At 43.0% G+C, this 17,823-nt stretch overlaps 2 protein-coding genes across 4 annotated transcripts in view; one reads left to right on the top strand and one right to left on the bottom strand.

Annotated features, from left to right (window-relative positions):
- Positions 1–94: 94 nt before the first annotated feature.
- LRRC31 (leucine rich repeat containing 31) overlaps positions 95–17,823 on the top strand; it is a 43,901-nt gene continuing 26,172 nt past the window's right edge. For 2 of the 3 annotated variants that reach the window (XM_064665833.1, XM_064665832.1), the window contains exons 1-3: positions 96–655; positions 4,336–4,477; positions 6,817–7,018. The gene's annotated coding sequence lies outside the window, so the exon portion shown is untranslated. Of the gene's footprint in view, positions 656–4,335; positions 4,478–6,816; positions 7,019–17,823 lie in introns of all 3 variants that reach the window. The other variant, XM_064665834.1, reaches the window with a different exon arrangement.
- Positions 8,374–16,226, bottom strand: SAMD7 (sterile alpha motif domain containing 7). The gene is made up of 8 exons (XM_064665849.1): positions 16,089–16,226; positions 15,234–15,360; positions 14,958–15,094; positions 13,779–13,857; positions 10,704–11,383; positions 9,923–10,044; positions 9,548–9,658; positions 8,374–8,863 (listed from the first exon to the last, which is right to left on the bottom strand). Exons 1-8 carry the CDS (start codon positions 16,189–16,191, stop codon positions 8,591–8,593), a joined length of 1,632 nt encoding a protein of 543 aa, XP_064521919.1. The 5' UTR covers positions 16,192–16,226; the 3' UTR covers positions 8,374–8,590.

Below are 17,823 nucleotides of genomic sequence, written 5' to 3'. Positions count from 1 at the left end.
GCGCCGTCCCCCGCCCGCCTCTCAGCGCCGCATCGACGCGCCTCGGTCCGTCCGTGCCCCGGCGCCTCAGCGGCCGGCTGCGGCCCCTCAGTGCCCCGCCTCGGTCCCTCAGCGCCTCATCGACCAGCCTCGGTCCCTCAGTGCCCGACCTCGGTCCATGAGTTTGCCTCAGTCCCTCGGCGAGTCACTCTGCCTTAGCCCCTCACCGTCCCTCATCCCGACTCAGCCTCTGAACCCCTCAGTCCGCCTCGGTCCTCCAGTGCCTCCCTGTCAGTCCTTCAGCGCCTCAGTCCCTCAGTCCCTTCGGGGATCTTTCGCCGACCCTAAGTGCCCTCCCGCCACGCCCCGCCTCAGCACCGCGCCTCGGTCCCTCAGTTCATTCTGCCTCAGCCCCTCACCGCCTCCTCTCAGCCCCTCATCCCGCCTCAGCGCTCTCCCGTCGCCGTCCCGTCTCAGCGGTCTCGGTCCCTCACTGCTCCCCCTCAGCTCCTCACCACCACACCTCGGTCCCACAGCCTCTCACCGCCTTCCCTTCACAGTCCCGCTACAGAACCCCAGAGCTGTTAGGGTTGGAAGGGACCTCTGGAAATCATCCAGTTCATCCCCCCTGCCCAGGCAGGGTCACCTGAAGCAGCTGATACAGGAACACGTCCAGGTGGGTTTGGAATGTCTCCAAGAGAGGGAAACTCCATGACCTCCCTGGACAGCTGTTGCAGTGCTCTGCCACCCTCAATGTGAAGAATTTCGTCCTCATGTTGAGGCGGAACTTCTTGTGTTTTAGTTTATGGCCATTACTCCTCATCCTGCACCACTGAAAAGAGCCCTTCAGTGCCTCAGCCCCTCATTGTCCCTCATCAGTCCCTCACCATCCCCACTCAGCCCCTCATTGTCTCCCCTCAATCCAGTAACCCAGCAGTTCTCCAGCTCTTTGGCTGTAAAAATCTATACATTTAGTTCTGATACTCCTCCATAATATGTTAGGCCATAAAGATGCTCTATGCAGCAGGCCTTTGTTAGCTGATACCTATTTAAACAGATTCACTGCTCAGACCTCCTCATTTACTTATAGAATTAGAGTCAGAAAGCAACCTATATAAAGCAGAAGGGGCCTTTGCCTGAGGTTGTCCCACATACTTGCGCTGTGAGGTCACTGAAGTTAGCAAAGCGTATAATCGTTTATCCTGGCTCCATGTTTCCAAACCACACCCTGGCACTTGGGGATGGAAAAGTATGTGCAGTGCTGTGTCGTCTTGTTCTGTCCTCTCAGATCTTGTTGCCCCTTCTTGTGCCTACAATTTTGGAACCTCTCAGGTTGAAAATTGGGCAATTAAGAACCTAAAAACATTTCCAGCAGCGTATTTGCCCCTCGGTCACTGTGCCAGGTTTTGTGCTCTTGCTGGTACGACATCTTTTTCTGTTGAATGTTTTCCTTTTGCTGTTGCTGGGCAGAAAATCTATACAAGTTACAAATTAAGCTGACTGACTGCAGAGCGAGTCAACCAGAAAAGTGTAATTCAAAAGATAAACTAGGGAAAGGGAATTGAAGTTTTTATGGTTACAGTAAAACAATGCCTTGTAAAAAGTAGGCAAACTGCATTTATTAAAAAATGTATGTTTTAAGCTGGCAATAATTCAAGCAGTTATTTCATCTGCTTGACTTACAGTAACAGAAAAGCCCATCTGACATGGAGGCTTTCTTGCAGAAGTTGTTTCAGCCACTTGTAACTTACAGATTGCTAATAATACATGATGCCTGCAGTAAGGATTTTAGCACTGCATAGCTCAAACCCTCTGCTCTACCTGCACAGGCACAAGCTGAATTTCAGCTGTGAAGCTCTCCCTGCTCCATGGAAGACGCAGTTTGGAACCACACTCCTGCCTGGTCACACTGCCCTCCTCTTGAAGGATGCAATCACCTTGTGATGGGTCATCATCCCTCATACCTCTACTTTTGGGCTCTTTTAAGATCTTACTTCCCTATGCTCCCTGTCTCTTTGAATCTATTGCTGATTCATAAACCCATTTTTAATGCTTAGCTCTTCATTTTGAATGGGGTTTTTTTGGCATGGTATGTTATCTGCAGTACATCAAGCTGTTTGCTGCCAGAAAAGCACCTTGACTATCTGGTTAATCTCTATTTTGCTTTCCCCCCTCCCCTCCAGAAATTTTAATTCATCTGAACTTTGAGAAACACTAAGTTGCAGGAGCTCTTCCTAGGACAGCTGGGCATGGAGCAGCACAGGGAGCAAACCCATCACTTCAAGCAGATCTCTAAGAAAGGACTGAGGGATGGAAACTGGGCCAGGGAATGTGTCCTCCTGTGTAATGCACTGGATAGACCTACCACTATGGAGCACAGAGCAGAGCAAGACTGAAGTGTACCTGGAACAAGTTTATTTGCAGTCATCAGTATGATGCAAACAGGAGAGAAGCAAATGGCTGAATCCCAAAAAAAACCAGGGAGTGGAAGTGAAGGTTCAAACTGCTTGTGTTTAAGGTCAGTGTCTGTCAGCTGAGGGGAAGGCTGCAAAAAGCAGCATTTCAGAACCTCACAGTGAAGTCACAGCCCCTAAAGGGCCAACTGCCCTTGTGATTAGGGTAGATTCAGAATTGCTGTTGGGAAGGATATTGCATACAAGAGAGGTGGTTTCCTCTTTCAACTGAAGCCAAACCAACAGTATTTCATTAGCTTACTTTCCCTCTTCTTCGCCCCAGCTGTGTGATCTAACACAGCAGTAAGGATGCTGGAAACTTAGTCAAAAAAACAGCTGGATACATCAATGGAACGAAAATGCATCATGAGCTACTGTTAAATACAGAAATCACCTCTGTTTGTGAAATAGGTCCCTGGAGATTAAGAAATTATTCTGAAAGGTTTGCTTTGTTCTTATGCTCTCCTTTAGGTGTCCTCTCTTGGCCCCTGAGGCAGGACACTGAGATAGGTGGTGTTCTACTCTTTCTGGTACATATTTTCTTATACCCTCAAATTCACTTGTTCCTGTCAATTTATTGGCATTCGTGCTCTCTGTTGTCTGATTGCTTTGGGCTCAGTCATCCTGGATCCATAAGATCATGTGGACTTACCACTGTGACATACACATCAGAAGGACAAGGCTACATGTTGGCAATTGAATCACAACCATGTCTCTAATTTTCTCTGGAGTCACGCAGCCTTCTGCAAAACAGAAGCTGAAGTCACACCAGAAGTGAGAGCAAGTGTTTGCTGAACAAACCATTCACTTGCAAGAAGCTTATCCACTGGCCCCATGGATAATCCTTCTGGCTTTGGGGGAAGAGAGGGGAAAACACAAATCACAATTACCTCACCTATTCTGTTGAGGGGCAGGAAGGGAAGGAGGGGAGGGAGGGAGGGAGGAAGTCAAATTCTCTGGCAATATGTTAGGAGACATCTCTTAGATCATCTGCAGGTGATATCTGGATGCAGGCTCTGGACTGACCTCCCTTTTCATCCAGTCAGCTTCAGCACCGATTATTGGTTCAAAACATAAGGAATAGGGGCCTTGTGCTGTACAGCATCACATACTGTCAAGGCAGGTTCAGCTAAAATCCACCCACAAATACATGAGTCATAACTAAGAAACACGTTCCACTGTAGACATATCCTGAGTCACTTTCATCTCTGAAACTTATAAATATTTAGTTAGCCACTTAGCTTTTAATTTAGCAGAACAACAAAGATTCATCAGACAAATCTCCAGAATTATCTTTCACTAAGAAGCTTCTTAAATAATTCCTCTCATTCAAGTTCCTTTTCATTTTTATACAACTCAGAATTATTTGATACAAATAATCGACAAAAGTCACAGGTGAGCTAAGAAATCATTTCTCCTGATTCTGTTCCTCCTGCAATTAATTGCATCTATTTCAAATACCAGCTTTGTTCACTGCAAGAGTATATTCTCATTTTAGTAATAACTGTTGAACCCTAATAAGGACATTAAGGGCATATCTCTCCTGGTGTGGGGTGGCACATCAGATCTTCCTAAAGACCACTGTCAGTCAGACTGTGCTGGAGTCAGTGGGGATGTACCTGCACACATAAATGGAAAACACATCAATACATTTTTTTAAGAACCAGCTGAGATTCGGAGAAAAAAAAATACATGAAATGGTCTTGCTAGTTTCTCTGTATTTTTGGCAGTGGCAGGAGGGGAGGATAAGAATGGTAATATTTAAGGATATAGCATTAGGAGAAACTATTTGTTATTGTTTTATAAAAATCATAGATTTGTTGTTATGACTACAAGTGGTTGAGTTAAAAATATTTGTTATATAAAAATGTGAGTCTTGAGTTTACTTCCCTCCATTTAACAGATTGAACCAGAAGCCAGTGAGAGCTTTACAGACCATCCTTCAATGCAAACCATTTAGGAACTGCTGGAGTCCCAAGAATCCCAGCTGTGCAGAGCTGTTTGAACCCTGGGACTGAAAGCTAATCAGCAAAGAGGAGAACCAGGTTGGCTTGATGCTTTCTTTTTTTCCCCCATGGTCAGCAGTGCTTTTTCTGCTTTGCTGTTTTGTTTGATTGATATTTATGTCAGCAATTCACACACACAGATGCCACATGTGCTTTTAAATTCTGATAAATCAAAACATCTATTCATGTCTTTGCTGTACTGTAGGAAAAAATACTGCATCATTCTCTATACAACACAGACAATAGGTCTTGATAGGTTTTCTGTGGGCTGGGTTAAGGGCTTTGCAGCCTCACTGACAGGGAAATTGGTGGTTCAAGAAGAACATGTGGGTAGTACAGAATTAATGTCTGTCTGGGAGAAAACAGGCTTGGGCAAACTTGGCAATGAGACAAAGGAAGGGACTGATAAAGTCCAAGCTAACAGAGTAATTCTTGTGACCTCAGTATAGGTGAGAGTAGGAGCAAAGCCTTCCCAAAGAAAGGAAAGGAGCCTTGCAGCTGCAAAAGAACCCCAAACCCTAAACAAGTGAGAAAGGAGAGGTCAGGTTTTCTCTTCCTACAAGTACTATTATACTGCAATTGCCATAGCAATATAGCTACAGCTCTTTATTATAGCATGAGGGGCTAATCAAAACCAACCACTACAGGTAACAGAACCCTGATGAACACAGTGGGCTGGAACTGGATGATCTGTAAGGTCACTTCCAGCCCAAACCATTCTGTGATAGAGTAGACTTGTTATTTTCCAGTGAATGACAGAGGGCTTAGATAGAACATTATCAGAGCAAGGTATCAAAATGAGCTGTGTCTAGTTTGGGGTGCTTTCCTGTAAAATTTCTGATGCTGAAGGTGACTCAAAACACTGCACAACCAATCAACATTCTGTGAGGGTAAAGTCAAAAATATGAGAAGTTTCTTCTTAGTTTAAAAAATAGAGGCAATTTTAAAAACTAGAGGTGATTTTTTTTTGTGGTTCACACTTTAGGGATAATTTAACATTCTGAAAATTATTTTGTGGCAGATTCACAATAATATGATGTTTTAAAATTTAAATTTTTATAAAATAGCTGGTGGCATGGGTATGGGTCAGTTTGAAATACCACTGCCCTGTGGATCTGGCTGCCTGCTCTTGTGTTTGTGTGCTGGATTAGAAAGAATACCTGACTTGGACTAGGTGGGAATTCTCCTAACTCGTATATTCATAGCATTTTTAAGAGATTTTTCACCTGTGGAATTGAGCAGAGAATGATCTGTTTGGCTCTATGTGAGTATGTATTCCACATCATCACCATATGCAGCAATCATAAGGTCAGAAACCCAGGTTGTCATAGGAAGGATAGTTATAGTACAGAACCATTTTGTTATACGTTTATTGTACCTTTTTATTAATCTTGTCTTTAACCTCAGCCCTATTAAAAAAAGAAAGGGAAGTCTCTGTCCCTGGTAGCCCACACATTTAGTGTAGATACAAAATCAGATACATCTACCTCTTACAAAAAACATTCTCTTCTTCATTAACTGCATCACTGCTATGAACTAACACAGCAACAGATGTTAAGTGAAACATTTCTAATGATGCCACTCAAAATAAGTCATCTGCATCCCCTTGGGATTTTAGTGCCATAGCAGAAGAAATGAATGCAGTGGTGGCACAGACACCAGGAAGTCATTAAGTGGCAGAATTCTGCCAGCTTTTTTAGTTACTTGTGATTGCTACCTGAACCCCTTTGCAGCTGGAATAAGCACAAAAAGTCAAAAAACATAAGAATCAGTAAGGCCTCAACGTTTACATATGAACATAATTCATGAAAGCACATCAAAGCCTGGAAATATTGGTCTGTCTACTGATTCTATGGGGTTTTTTTAATTTATTTTTAACTTTTTTTTCCTTCATTTTCTTTGAAGTGTTTGTAGCAGAGGAAACATTCATTACCAGTGGTATTTCCTTCATTAGAAATAGAATCAACTATGTCTGTTTAGCTAAATCCCTTTCCTTCCTATTTCACTCCACAGCTGTTTGCAGTCCAAGCCTTATTGCATTTTGGCTGCTCCAGCACATCTCCCCTGAGTGCAGGAAGCCATGAAGTCATTTTTTTTTGTCATTTTGGGAAGAAGTGCCCAGTGTGTGTAAAGGATCAGGTGTTTGGGGTGTTTTTCAGTTGCAGAAGTAGTACGAGACTGCAGAGTTTTCATCCCAGCTTTCTCAGCTTTTGGCATCGTTCATGTCGGAACCATTTACAGAAACAATCACACTCTTCAGAACCACATTTCAATCTTTCCTCCCTGGCATATGGGATTGCAAGTCAAGCTTCTCTGCTGCTACTTTAGAAAAACAGGTTCAGTTTCTTCACATCCTTGTCCTTTTACCTGTCCCTCAGGTGTGCTGCATTTCCCTCGGGAGGGCAGCAGGTGACCTCGCGCGGCTTTGCAGCGACATCTCGTGGCCTGACTCACCTGGAGCCGTGTCAGGGATTCCTCTTCCAGGGTGGAGAAAGCCTCGTGTGGATTGAGTCGAATATTTCGTACAGCGAGGAGGTAGGATGCCATTTGAAAACCACGTCATTAAGTGTGTTTAATTAGGTAAGTGACACTGTCAACATGATTGTCGGTTGTACAAAAATAAGTTAGAAATTGTTGCACATGCTAAAAAGAACACAGGTATTTGCCCTTCTTCCAAAGGTTGCAAAGTTTGGACAGTATAATAAGATGAACATCTGAAGTCGCTGTTGCAAACATCTAATTACACATTATTGAGTGCACAAATATAGCAAAGACATAAAATAAGTTATCTTAAGCTAAAGTAAAAGAACAGAAATGTAAATATGAAAATACTCTCCCTCCTCATGTGTTTAGCCTCTCACCATCTAAACAGCTTTATACCTCTTGGGCTTTAAGTACTTGAGGCCACACAAACTAAACTAAGGGGAGTGAATCTAAAGTAGCAACATACAGCAGATCCACAATTTGTCAAACCTCAATTCACAGAACTTCAATTATCAAAAATATTTGTGTGTCCTTTGGAGTAAAGAAGTGTTCTTGCAAGGAGAAGAGTGGAAATACACTGACTTCCAAAGCCTCAGTGGAAAACCAGTGTATGAACAAGCCCCTCCAGAGGGAACAAAGATAAGTCACACAGAAATCACAATAAATGCTGGGGGTTTATCCTTAGCCAAAAGCTCTATTTCTTGTTCTCTTGTTCTTGTTTGTTGTGAGATAATGACTCATCAGTAGCACAAGTGAGGGGAAACCATATTTTTGCAGAGAAAAGGGAGTTTTCAGGCTAAAATGGATGTCTTTTTCCAAAAAGAACACTGAGCATGCTGCTGAGTGAACAGCTTTCCATGGCTTTCCCAGGCAAGCCAAGGGGAAGGTTGTTCTGGCAGAGGTTGGCAGGAACCAGGTGGGTTTGAGCCTGGTGCCTGCAGGAACATTACTGTCCTCCAGCAACTGATCTTCATGGCAGAGTCTGCTGGTGCTTCCCCCTAAACTCATCTAAGCTGTGCAGTCACACGAAGCAAATTCCAGCCCTGGTGATAAGAATGCCTTGGAATAATTAAAATTAATAAAATTAAAATTACTGTCACACATGGTATTTTCATGTCCAGCGTTTAATCCGTGTATCTTCTTTATACCCTGTATACCCTTCCCAGGCACTTAGAAAGGCTTAGTTCTGGAATAGCAATGGGATTAACTCAAATTTCTCTATAATCTGAAGATAATTCCATACTCTCCCAATGAATTCCATATAAATATAAATTTTGTTCAGTAGGAGGAGGAGTCAGCTGTGTGTGGAAGCTGTGACTTTCTCAAGTAGTTTCTCAGCAGCCCACAGGAACACAGTGTAAGACAGATGTAAGACAGACAGTGCACTCTGAGTCTCTGACAGCTTTCAGTGATGCCACTGGACTTTAATGAAAAAATAAATTTCCCTGCTAACTATAGTGGTATTCTTTTCAATGAATTGCACTTGAAAGTAATTGCACTAACATGTAGTTGCATTTTTAACGCCTCTGAGATACTACACTTCCTCATGCTGCACTGGCAACTTATTTCCTTCAGCCACACAGAGGTTTCAGGCTGTAGCCTCTTCTCAAATGCTTTGTAACTAGAGGTTCCTGTATTATTAAGAACATGTTGTGTCCTGGACTTAGCTCAACTTTTCTGGAAAGCAATCATCTGGAAGTCAGCCTGAGACCCAGCTGTGTCACAGGGATTTTCCCTGCTTTCTGAAACGATCTGTTCCACTGCTTGGGAAGTTTCTGGGTCCTGAGAGCAGGGACTGTCCAGCGTGTCCCCGCTGCTGTTGCAGTGCAGAGGGGAGGCCATGTCAGAGGGCTGCTCCGAGGGTTTCCCGGCAGCAGGGGGCAGGGGCACCGGCAGAGGGAGATTCATCATGTAGAACACGTTTCCCAGGCGTCGGGACACCTTTAAAGACAAAGGCACAATCGCAGCAATCGCTTCTCGAGACACTGTTAACGCCATTAGACATCAAGGTTGACTCTCGTGTAACAACGCCAGGGACATCCAGGGGATCCCAGCCATCTCCAAGAGTTATCAGTGGTTAGCAAAAGCGAAAAAAAAATCTCTTGCATTTTCCCTCTCTCATATTTTTCTAAGCCCGGGTTGTGGAAGGAGCTTGTCAATACTCAGCTTGGGACTGTGGGGCCCGACTGCAGGATCCTCCTGCTCCCTGAGAGCAGCAACACCCCCGGGAGAGAGGGAAGGCAAACTGCCAGCCAGGAGTGGGGAAGGTGGTTTTAAGGACAGAAGAGTGAGAGAAAAGAAAAAAGAAAAGAACCAGACAACAACAGAAACACACAGAGAGTTGGTATTAGTGGATGAAATTAAGGGCAGAAAACTGTAAACAGAGGGAGACTAACTGTCCCTGAAAAATGTATGATCATATTCCTTAGGGTCTCCCTGTGTGCTGTGGTAACATGCAGAGAAGCAAAAGCAAACTATGCTGGAGTAATTTCTTTTCTCCCAATATTATGGTAGTTACCTTATCACTGAAAAAAAAAAAAGCGGTTTAGTTTGGAAAAATTTCATCCTGTGAGCTTCTGGCTCATTCATGTGTCTGTGACTTGGGCATACATTTAATGATCATACCTGAGAGCGGATTTTTAATGCTGGTCCGAGTTTTAATCCCATTGTATCCAGGAGATGTTCCTCTGTTAGCAGTGGGAGGGTTTCTCCATCAATAGCATGGTCTTTAAATATCTGATGAAATGATAAAACACATCATAGTGTGCTAAAACAGACTGATTGTTTTTTATGCTTAATCCCGAGACACAAAGAATAAAAGGAGGAAATAATAATTTTATTGATTTATCTTCGTATTCATCTCCTAACGGCACAATGAAAACTGCTATTATATTTGTAACTTTGTGACAACAGTTACCCTCTCACATTTACATTTATTTGGTGACCTTTAAATCTAGATGGTCCTAAAGACCTGAGAACGTGATGAATGTTTATAATCACCTGGGCATAATCTGAGCAGCCTGGGAGGCTGGAGATGAAGTTGTGCACGTCATCAACAGTCCACTTGCGAATGTCTTCGATGGAGGAAATGTCTTCTCCATTCAGGATCAGGCCATGTGCTCCTTGGAGGAGGAAACACAGAAGTTATGGTCCTAGAATTTTGCTGGCAAATCAGGAGGAAGTGGTTGTCAACGTGAAAATTTTTACACTTCTCCAGAACCCAATAAATTAATAGCAGTGTGTAATCACAGACAGATATTACAGGAGTCTTGGACAAAAAATCACCAGATAGTCAGTAGCACCTGGATCTGGAGGGGATTTTTTTGGTGGTTTTTTTTTGTTTACTGCTGGCACTGTACCTACCAGTCACTACACATACAAATGATGCTGCAGTATTTCCTCTAATGAGTACATTATCCAATATTTTTGATTCCTTAGATGTTACTGTTACTTTAATTTTACTAATATGTCAGTAGAACACATCCAAGCCTTTGCTAACCCATAGTGCCTATTGAGAGTTAGGACACATGGAAAAGTTATGGCAGAAGGGAGAAACTAACTCACAATTTCAGTCAGCAATTTTGTTTATTTTAATTGATATTCATTTTTAAAGCAGGAACTGAATTCAGTTATTACTGTTTGCAGCATATGAATTCTACATTTAGTTGCAATGACTCTACCTTAACAAAAATTTACTTAAAACTGGGGGAAGAAATAAGAGACCATATCAATAAAACCAAATGATATCAACATATAACTGTAATCTGGAGATCTGACAAACCTGAAGGTAGCAATGGGTTGTTGGGTACTGGAAATCCATATGGTAATGCTGAGAATGGGATTGCAGAAGGGTACATGTATTTGTCATCAAAAGCAGCACAGGAGCTATTGGCTTCCTTCTCATTTGTGTTGCTGCAGCTGTTGGTTTCAGTAGAAATTTCATGAGTAGCACAGTTCTTTCTCAAGCCTTGCTCAAACTCTTTACAGTTTTTGGCAACTGCAGATGGCTCAGTCTGGTTTTTGCTTTGCTCGTGTTTGTTTGGTGCCTCCACCTCTATTTCTTTCTTGTCTTCTTTCTCATCATCCACTGCAGCTGAGGCAGAGTCCGTGGGTTTGTCCTCAGCCTGGTTCTTCGTGCCATTGGCACTGCAGTCGGCACTTTTGTGGTTTCCAGCTCTTCTCCCTGGCCGACGTCCCCTCTCCCTTTGGAGCGTGGCCACCGGCGGGTACGGGCTGGTTGCCATGAGCATGGTGTTCCCATGGATTTCATCCAGGGTGGTGCGATGAACGTACAAGTCACTGGGAAGGTGGCCCTCAGGTAGCCTGTGCCTGCCACGGAAAGCAATGGGACTTGCTGGCATCCCATGGTAAAGGAAAGGTGCTTCCAGGCCCAGCAGTCCTTTCCGATGGGCTTTCTCCATTTCCTTCTGCTGAAAAATAGCACTCATCTCCATCTCCATTCTAAGAGACACACAGAGCAGGGGCAGTTAGGGCAGCTCAGTTCCTTCATCACCTTTTTTTTCAGCACAGATGAAAACTCAGATAATTGAATAGGCAAGAGAACTGCTTGTCTTGTCTCTCCCCTACAGTGCTGTGTGTGAGAGGGCACAAACTGCAGATGGAATGGCAAACTGGCTGTATTTAATGTGCTGTCACACACATAGGGTAAGCTAAAAGGAAGGGAAAATATATCTTCCGTGGGATGCCCCTAGATAATATTTCAGACAAAAAAGTGCCATTTGTGTATTGGCAATCCAGGCATTATGAGGTGATTATGCTCACTTGGGGTTTGAAAAATTGTCTCCAGGGTCCTAAGGGTTGGAGACTAAAGAAAATAAGTGAATTACATTACTAATCAGAAAACTGTACTGAAAACTGCAAAATTCCACTGATAATTGCAAATGATAAAGAACTAGAATTGTATTATCTCTGGAACATGACATTCAGAGCTAATGCAAAGTCCCTTGGGTAACTCTCCATAGTGCCTGGCACCAGAGCACGGCTCTGAGAGTGTGAAAAGATTAGATCCAGGTGGTAAGTGTTCAGCTGATCTCCTTCCTTGTGGATAAAGCCAATGCTCCAGAGTCTGTGCCAGCTTCCTGCCCCTGGAATAGTGGGTAGGAGGGCTTACTAGTGGGATATGGAGACTACAAGGAGTAGTATTTGTCTCTGCTGTACCAACCTTTGCTGGCATCAGCTTTCTCTGGAGCCAAGCCAGTGACCAAACAGAAAACTAGAGCTCCTAGAGGAGCTTTGAGGAGCTTTCAGTGGGATTTCTGCATCTTTCTTTGGAAAAGGACCTGTGAAGTTCACCAAGATAGCTTTCTTAACACTGCAATGAGGATAACAGGTCAGAGAGACTCTGACTTCTAGAAGAGTGGAAAATTGTCAGAGAAACAGTTTGGGCAAAAGCTATCTATTCAGATTTTTGGTTTGAGCAGGAATTAGTTGATCACTCCATTCAGGGATTTTTCTCTGCCCTCTTTTCATCTTTGCAACAGCCTCTGAATTATTGATTTTCTGCTTTCAGAGATCCAAAGGAAGTGTTTTGTCTGTGTACCATGTCCTTGTATGTCTTGCCCCACTGTCATTACCCCCACACAGCTCTTGAAGCGGAGATAAGCAGCAGAAAGAATTACATTCCTGCTACTCCTCCAGATAAGGTGGTCTGTTCCTCTGAGGACCAGCAGATGGGGAATCACTGAGCTTTGACATGAGGCAGAGTCCCTTGGAGAACAAGGATTTGGGCCCAGGTGCTCAGCAGCACAACTGCAGGAAGTGCAGGAGGCTGTCAACACCTAATTTCTGTAACAGGTGAAAGGACCAAAGGCAGCTCTAAAGGTGATGTGTGCTGCACAAAGCAGTGTGAAAAAAGTAGAAATTGCCAGGGTGAAAAAAAATTGAGGTAAAAGATTATTTCATGGATTTAGGCTGGTTTTTTTTATGTTGGGGTTTTTCTGGGTTTTGTGGGCTGAGGGAAGAGCCTGAACAGGTAGGGCCAGCTCTGATGTGGCTGAGACTGGATGTGATGGTCATGCTTGCTGCTGGTTATTTTACTTGTTTTTCTCAGGGCTTTTCCATGTGGTAACAGCTAAGGGAAGTGCATTGCTGATGCAAATCTTGTGCAATAATCAAGCTAATAATCAAGCTTTGTTGACTGAAGAGCCTAAAACACTTCTGTCATAATTCTCTTCAGATGCCTACTCATAATTTATCTGTTCTTTGCTCTTAGTCTCACTGTGTGAGGGATGCTACCACTGAGTGCTGTGCTGCAGCCTAGGGCAGGAGTGGTTGAGTTTAGAGTTCTGCTATGGAAATGGTGTAGCTGTGAGGGAGGGCACTGCTGGTTACTTAACCAGCTACTGATTACACTCACACTGGAACAAATTAATGGACTTCTCTATAATCACCCTGATATTCCAACTATTTGATAAATTAAGAAAGCTGCCCACCCTGGTAGGGTGGACACATAGCTAATTATCCCAGGGGCCCAGCTGTAGAGGCTTAAAATGTGTGTGACAGCACACAGCTGGAAGGTTTGAATTAGTTTCTGAATTTTTGTAACTTCAGGGTGTTTGAATCGAGAGTTCAAGGGCTGAGGCTGGAGTTTCTTTGTTTCCTTAACCAAGCTAAAGGGTTTGTTTCTTTTCTTACATAATTTTAAGACTAAAAGCAGAATAGAGGCAAGCAGAATGTTCTGTATCTTCAGATCTTAATAGATAATCAAGGGCACTCTGCTTCTCTGGATGACTTGAAAAAATATCTCAACCACTGTAAACAGTAAATGTGTGCTTTAGTAATTGCCAACTGCCCTAATCCTGGCAGGCACCTCAGAGCAAAGCTTGCTATGGATTACCTGGCAATATTTTGTTTTTGAGCCAGTTCCTGTCTTCTGGCCACAGCTTCCATGGATTCTGGTTGTAGAAAGCTGTATCCTTAAAGGAAAGGAGAAAAAATAAGTCTTTAAAATTCACTTGTTTCCTCAAGCAAGTGCACAAACCCCAAAGCAATGCAGAGACATTTTAAAAAGCTTTTTAAGACTTCGACTATGGACTCCACCAGGAAGCAGATATGACTTTAAGTCAAATCCTATTTGTGATCATTGCTTTGGTGGGAATGAGTAGAAGAAACGTGAAGTCCAGCATTAGGTGTTTGCAGGATCAGATCTGTAGTTAGGAATATCTGCTGTTATTGATAAAGAAAGGAGACAGCAGGGTGGTTTTAGCTGGAGTCTTTGAAGCACATGTAACTGCTCAGAAAATAATAACCATCAACTGAGCAAAGCAAACCTGGTCCTTCAAGGCTGTTTTCAGCCTGGAGCCTATGTAATTTTAAATTACGTTTCCTCTTGAGGGAATGTCTTATTTGAGATCCGCATTAGGTGGGAAAAAAAGCTGAAGCCAGAAATACTTCTTTATAAATCAATGTGACATTGAGAATTCATTCACTCATCTCAAAAAAGGAACCATGAGATCACTTTGTATGAAGTGATATGTAAATTTATGTGCAGCATGACACGAGTGCCACAGTTGTGATATCCAGCCTTCCCCTGGGAGCTATGTCCTGTAATTTTAAACATTTATTAAAAGGACTTGCAGTTGCCCTACATGAATAAGGTGGCATGTGATATTATCATTATAGAATATGATCAGTATAAAGCAGCCAATACTCATACAAGAGCAAGAGTTAAATGTAGTGTGAAAGTGCTGTTGATTGGGCTCATTTGTTTAGCTACAGCCTTCTTTTCAGATGTGAAAATGCTTGGAAAATACAAAAAGAAAAAGCGAGTAGAAAAACATGCAAATGACTTTGAAAACAGTGTATTTAACAAGAGCTAAAATGGATGCGTTTAGACCTAAACTGGCACAGTTTAGATTCTCTGGTGGACAGGCTGTTTCCGTTCACTGAGACTGTTTTTCTAAAGAAAATAAACTGTTGGTGACACTACCAACAAACCAACGGCAAACCAGTAGGTGCAGTTTGCTCTCTCATTTACACACTCTCACTTTTCAGGATGCAGACGCTGCTTCGTTACCTGGGCCTGGGTAAACTCGGTTGGCCAATATGTTTGGCACGTTTGGGTGCTGCGGGACGGTGGGTCCGAGGTGGGAGGATATGTGGATTTGTCTGGGATCAGCCGAGGCCATCATTTCAGTGGAAGGTAACAGGTCTCTAGGAGGGAAAAAAACCCCAACATTCAGATATGCAAAGGACACTGCTTAGTTAAGAATAATCAAAGGTCTGTACATGCTCAGGGACAGCACAGTTGTTATTAACTGCAGTGCTGTAACAGGGAAATGGTGTCCTGTACCTGTCGACCAGGCGCGGCTCAAACTGGGCGGGGATCGCCTGCACCCTCTGCTGGCCCGGGGCCATCAGCTGGGGGTTCACTGCCATCAGCTGATTCCTCATGAGCATCTCCTGCCGCTGCCGCAGCTCTGGCACAAAGCAGACACAGCTCTGGGGTCAGTGTGCTAACTTAGAAAGTCATTCTGTCTGCAGTACAACTTTACCAGAAAAAATGATTGTTTTTTTTCCCCTCAAGTACGAGTTAGCAAATCACACTTTTTTTTTTTAATAGCAGCAACTAAAAAATATGTTTCTGCTGCCACCATAACTGCTTTGTTTAAATAATGCAAATTTATACAATCAAACTGCATTAAAACTAAACAAGGATGTGCACAGTCAAGTGTACAAAAGGACAATTTACAGTGAATAGTAATTCACATGACACTATGAAATAGAAGAAGATAGCCATGGATGTTAAGTTCTCTGCTTGAGACAGCTTTTATTTCTAATATAGTTTCATTTTTAGAAAAATCATACTAGCTAGAACCTGCCTTGTCATGAAACATCAACCCCAGAAAGAAGAGCCTACAATGGTGAGCCAGAACATCATAATGTCCAGCTATGGCTTTTGTTGCTAAGTTCTTTTGTGACCTTGACTTGTCTTTCAGATGCTCAGCATCTCTTAATCAAATTCAGAATTCCAAGAGCCCCCTGTGTTAACTTTAAATCACCTTAGAGAAAGATTTCTGCAGTTACTCCTAAGATAAATTTGAAATGCCTTTTTAAGACATCCAACCTGTTGCTGGCTGTTTTTTGTATACTGTAGAGGAATTAGCAATCCCATAAACAGATGTAGTTTGGGTTTCTCCCTGCTCACCTCCTGCTGCCATTCCACTTGCTAATCGGTACAGGTGCTTCTCTTCCAGTGCTCCTTGTTCCCCCAGGATAGACATCTTCCTCATGTGCTCCCGAGGAGTCATGCTGCAGGGAGACAGCACAGGCTTTGCTGGGGTAAGGATCTGAATCAGCAGGGCCAAAGAGAAGAAAGACATTCAACAATGTGGGGAACAGAGCAGGTTATGCCAGTTATTTCCCAGAGAAGCAGGTAGTCCTGCCAGTCACAGCTGGACCCTTTAGCGTTTGTGGGTTGTACTGTTTTCCATACAGAAACTTTCAGGTTTCAGGACAATGCAAATGTTGCCTGTGTTTACACTGAGTTGATCAGTGTCCTTGGGTCTAAAGCCAGGATGCTGGGAAACAGCAGCTCAAAAGGATGTAATTAAGCCAAAGCCTTTGCCTGCAGTATCACAGCAGCCCTGAGATTAGTGGCGTGCTCATATTTAGGAAGGCAGGTAGCTTTGGGTTCCTTTGGGAATTGTAATAGTTTGGAGCCCTCTTTACTGCAAACTTAGTGAAACAGATGGAGAGAAAGGGTAGAAATGAGCTGTTCTAAAAGACATCAACCCCTTAAGGCTGCCAAATGCAGTAGAAAAGGTAAAATAACATGCTTTGTAGTGATGAAAACACTGATAAAACAAGTGAGACTCAGATTAATTACCCATATATGTACAGGTGAATAAAGCCAGGCGAAGAGTAGAAATCCAGACTAAAACCTAATACACTGCAAATGCATGGGTGACTAGCTGCACTGTCTTTGAGGTGGATTGTGAGAGCATTTCCAAGTCTGTCCAAAGAGGAAGGTGACCAGATTAAAAATGATCCTGATACCAGTGGAATGAATAAACACAATATGCCCTGCTCAGGATTTTGAGTGAATAATCTATAGCAGGATTATTTGTGCAGACACGTCATAAAAGAAGCAAGTCCTGTAACCCAGAGCCTGGATGTTAAAAAGTTGTCCTGTATGGAATGCTTTAAGCTGAGGAGTTGGCAGAGGGAGCAGGCCAGCTCCAAAAGCAGCAGTAGGGGCATCTGAACACTCATTTCAAACCAGAGTTGCACAGCAAATGATTGGGTTTTAATTTCTTTTTTTTAAAGTATGTTGAAAGTAGGGGCTTGAATTTCTATCTCCATTTAGCTCTGATGAAATGGACTCTTTCTGTCTTCTGAAAGAAGGAAGATGTAATGCCTAAGTGTTCTCATCCTGTAGATGAAGAGTCATAGCTCCATGAGTTCAGCCAGCATTTGGTAGAGGAAACAGTGAGGGAAATGCAAAGACAGGAGCACTGTTCATTATCCAAAAATCAACTGGAACTCAAATCCTGTATTTTGTTACCCAAGCCATTTATAACTTAATCATTATAACTTCGTTTGTTGCCTTTGCCCTATTGATGAGTTGAAAAAGAATTACAGGAAAGCTCTCAATCCAATTCACATTTCTCAGGAATTTACCATTTCCTTGGTATGGTGAAGATACTTGGTCTGAACCTCAAAATGTGTTTTCCAAAAGGCAGAGAAGTGAGTCATTTCAGCCGTTCAGACTGAGAGTAGAGGCTGCACTTGGACTACCCCACTGGTGCTCCCTCAAAATAAAAAATTCTTTACATTTGTAAATGTAAATGCTGGATTCTGTGTTGGCCAAGATTCAGGTCTTCCTGGCAGCAGACATCCTGTCAAATCCAAGACTAGCACCATGTCCTTTCTTCTTGACA

The sequence above is a fragment of the Pseudopipra pipra genome, chromosome 10, assembly GCF_036250125.1.
Source record: "Pseudopipra pipra isolate bDixPip1 chromosome 10, bDixPip1.hap1, whole genome shotgun sequence".
Lineage (NCBI taxonomy): Eukaryota > Metazoa > Chordata > Aves > Passeriformes > Pipridae > Pseudopipra > Pseudopipra pipra.
Note: the sequence above shows the minus strand (reverse complement) of the source record. Positions and strands in the feature narration are given on the sequence as shown.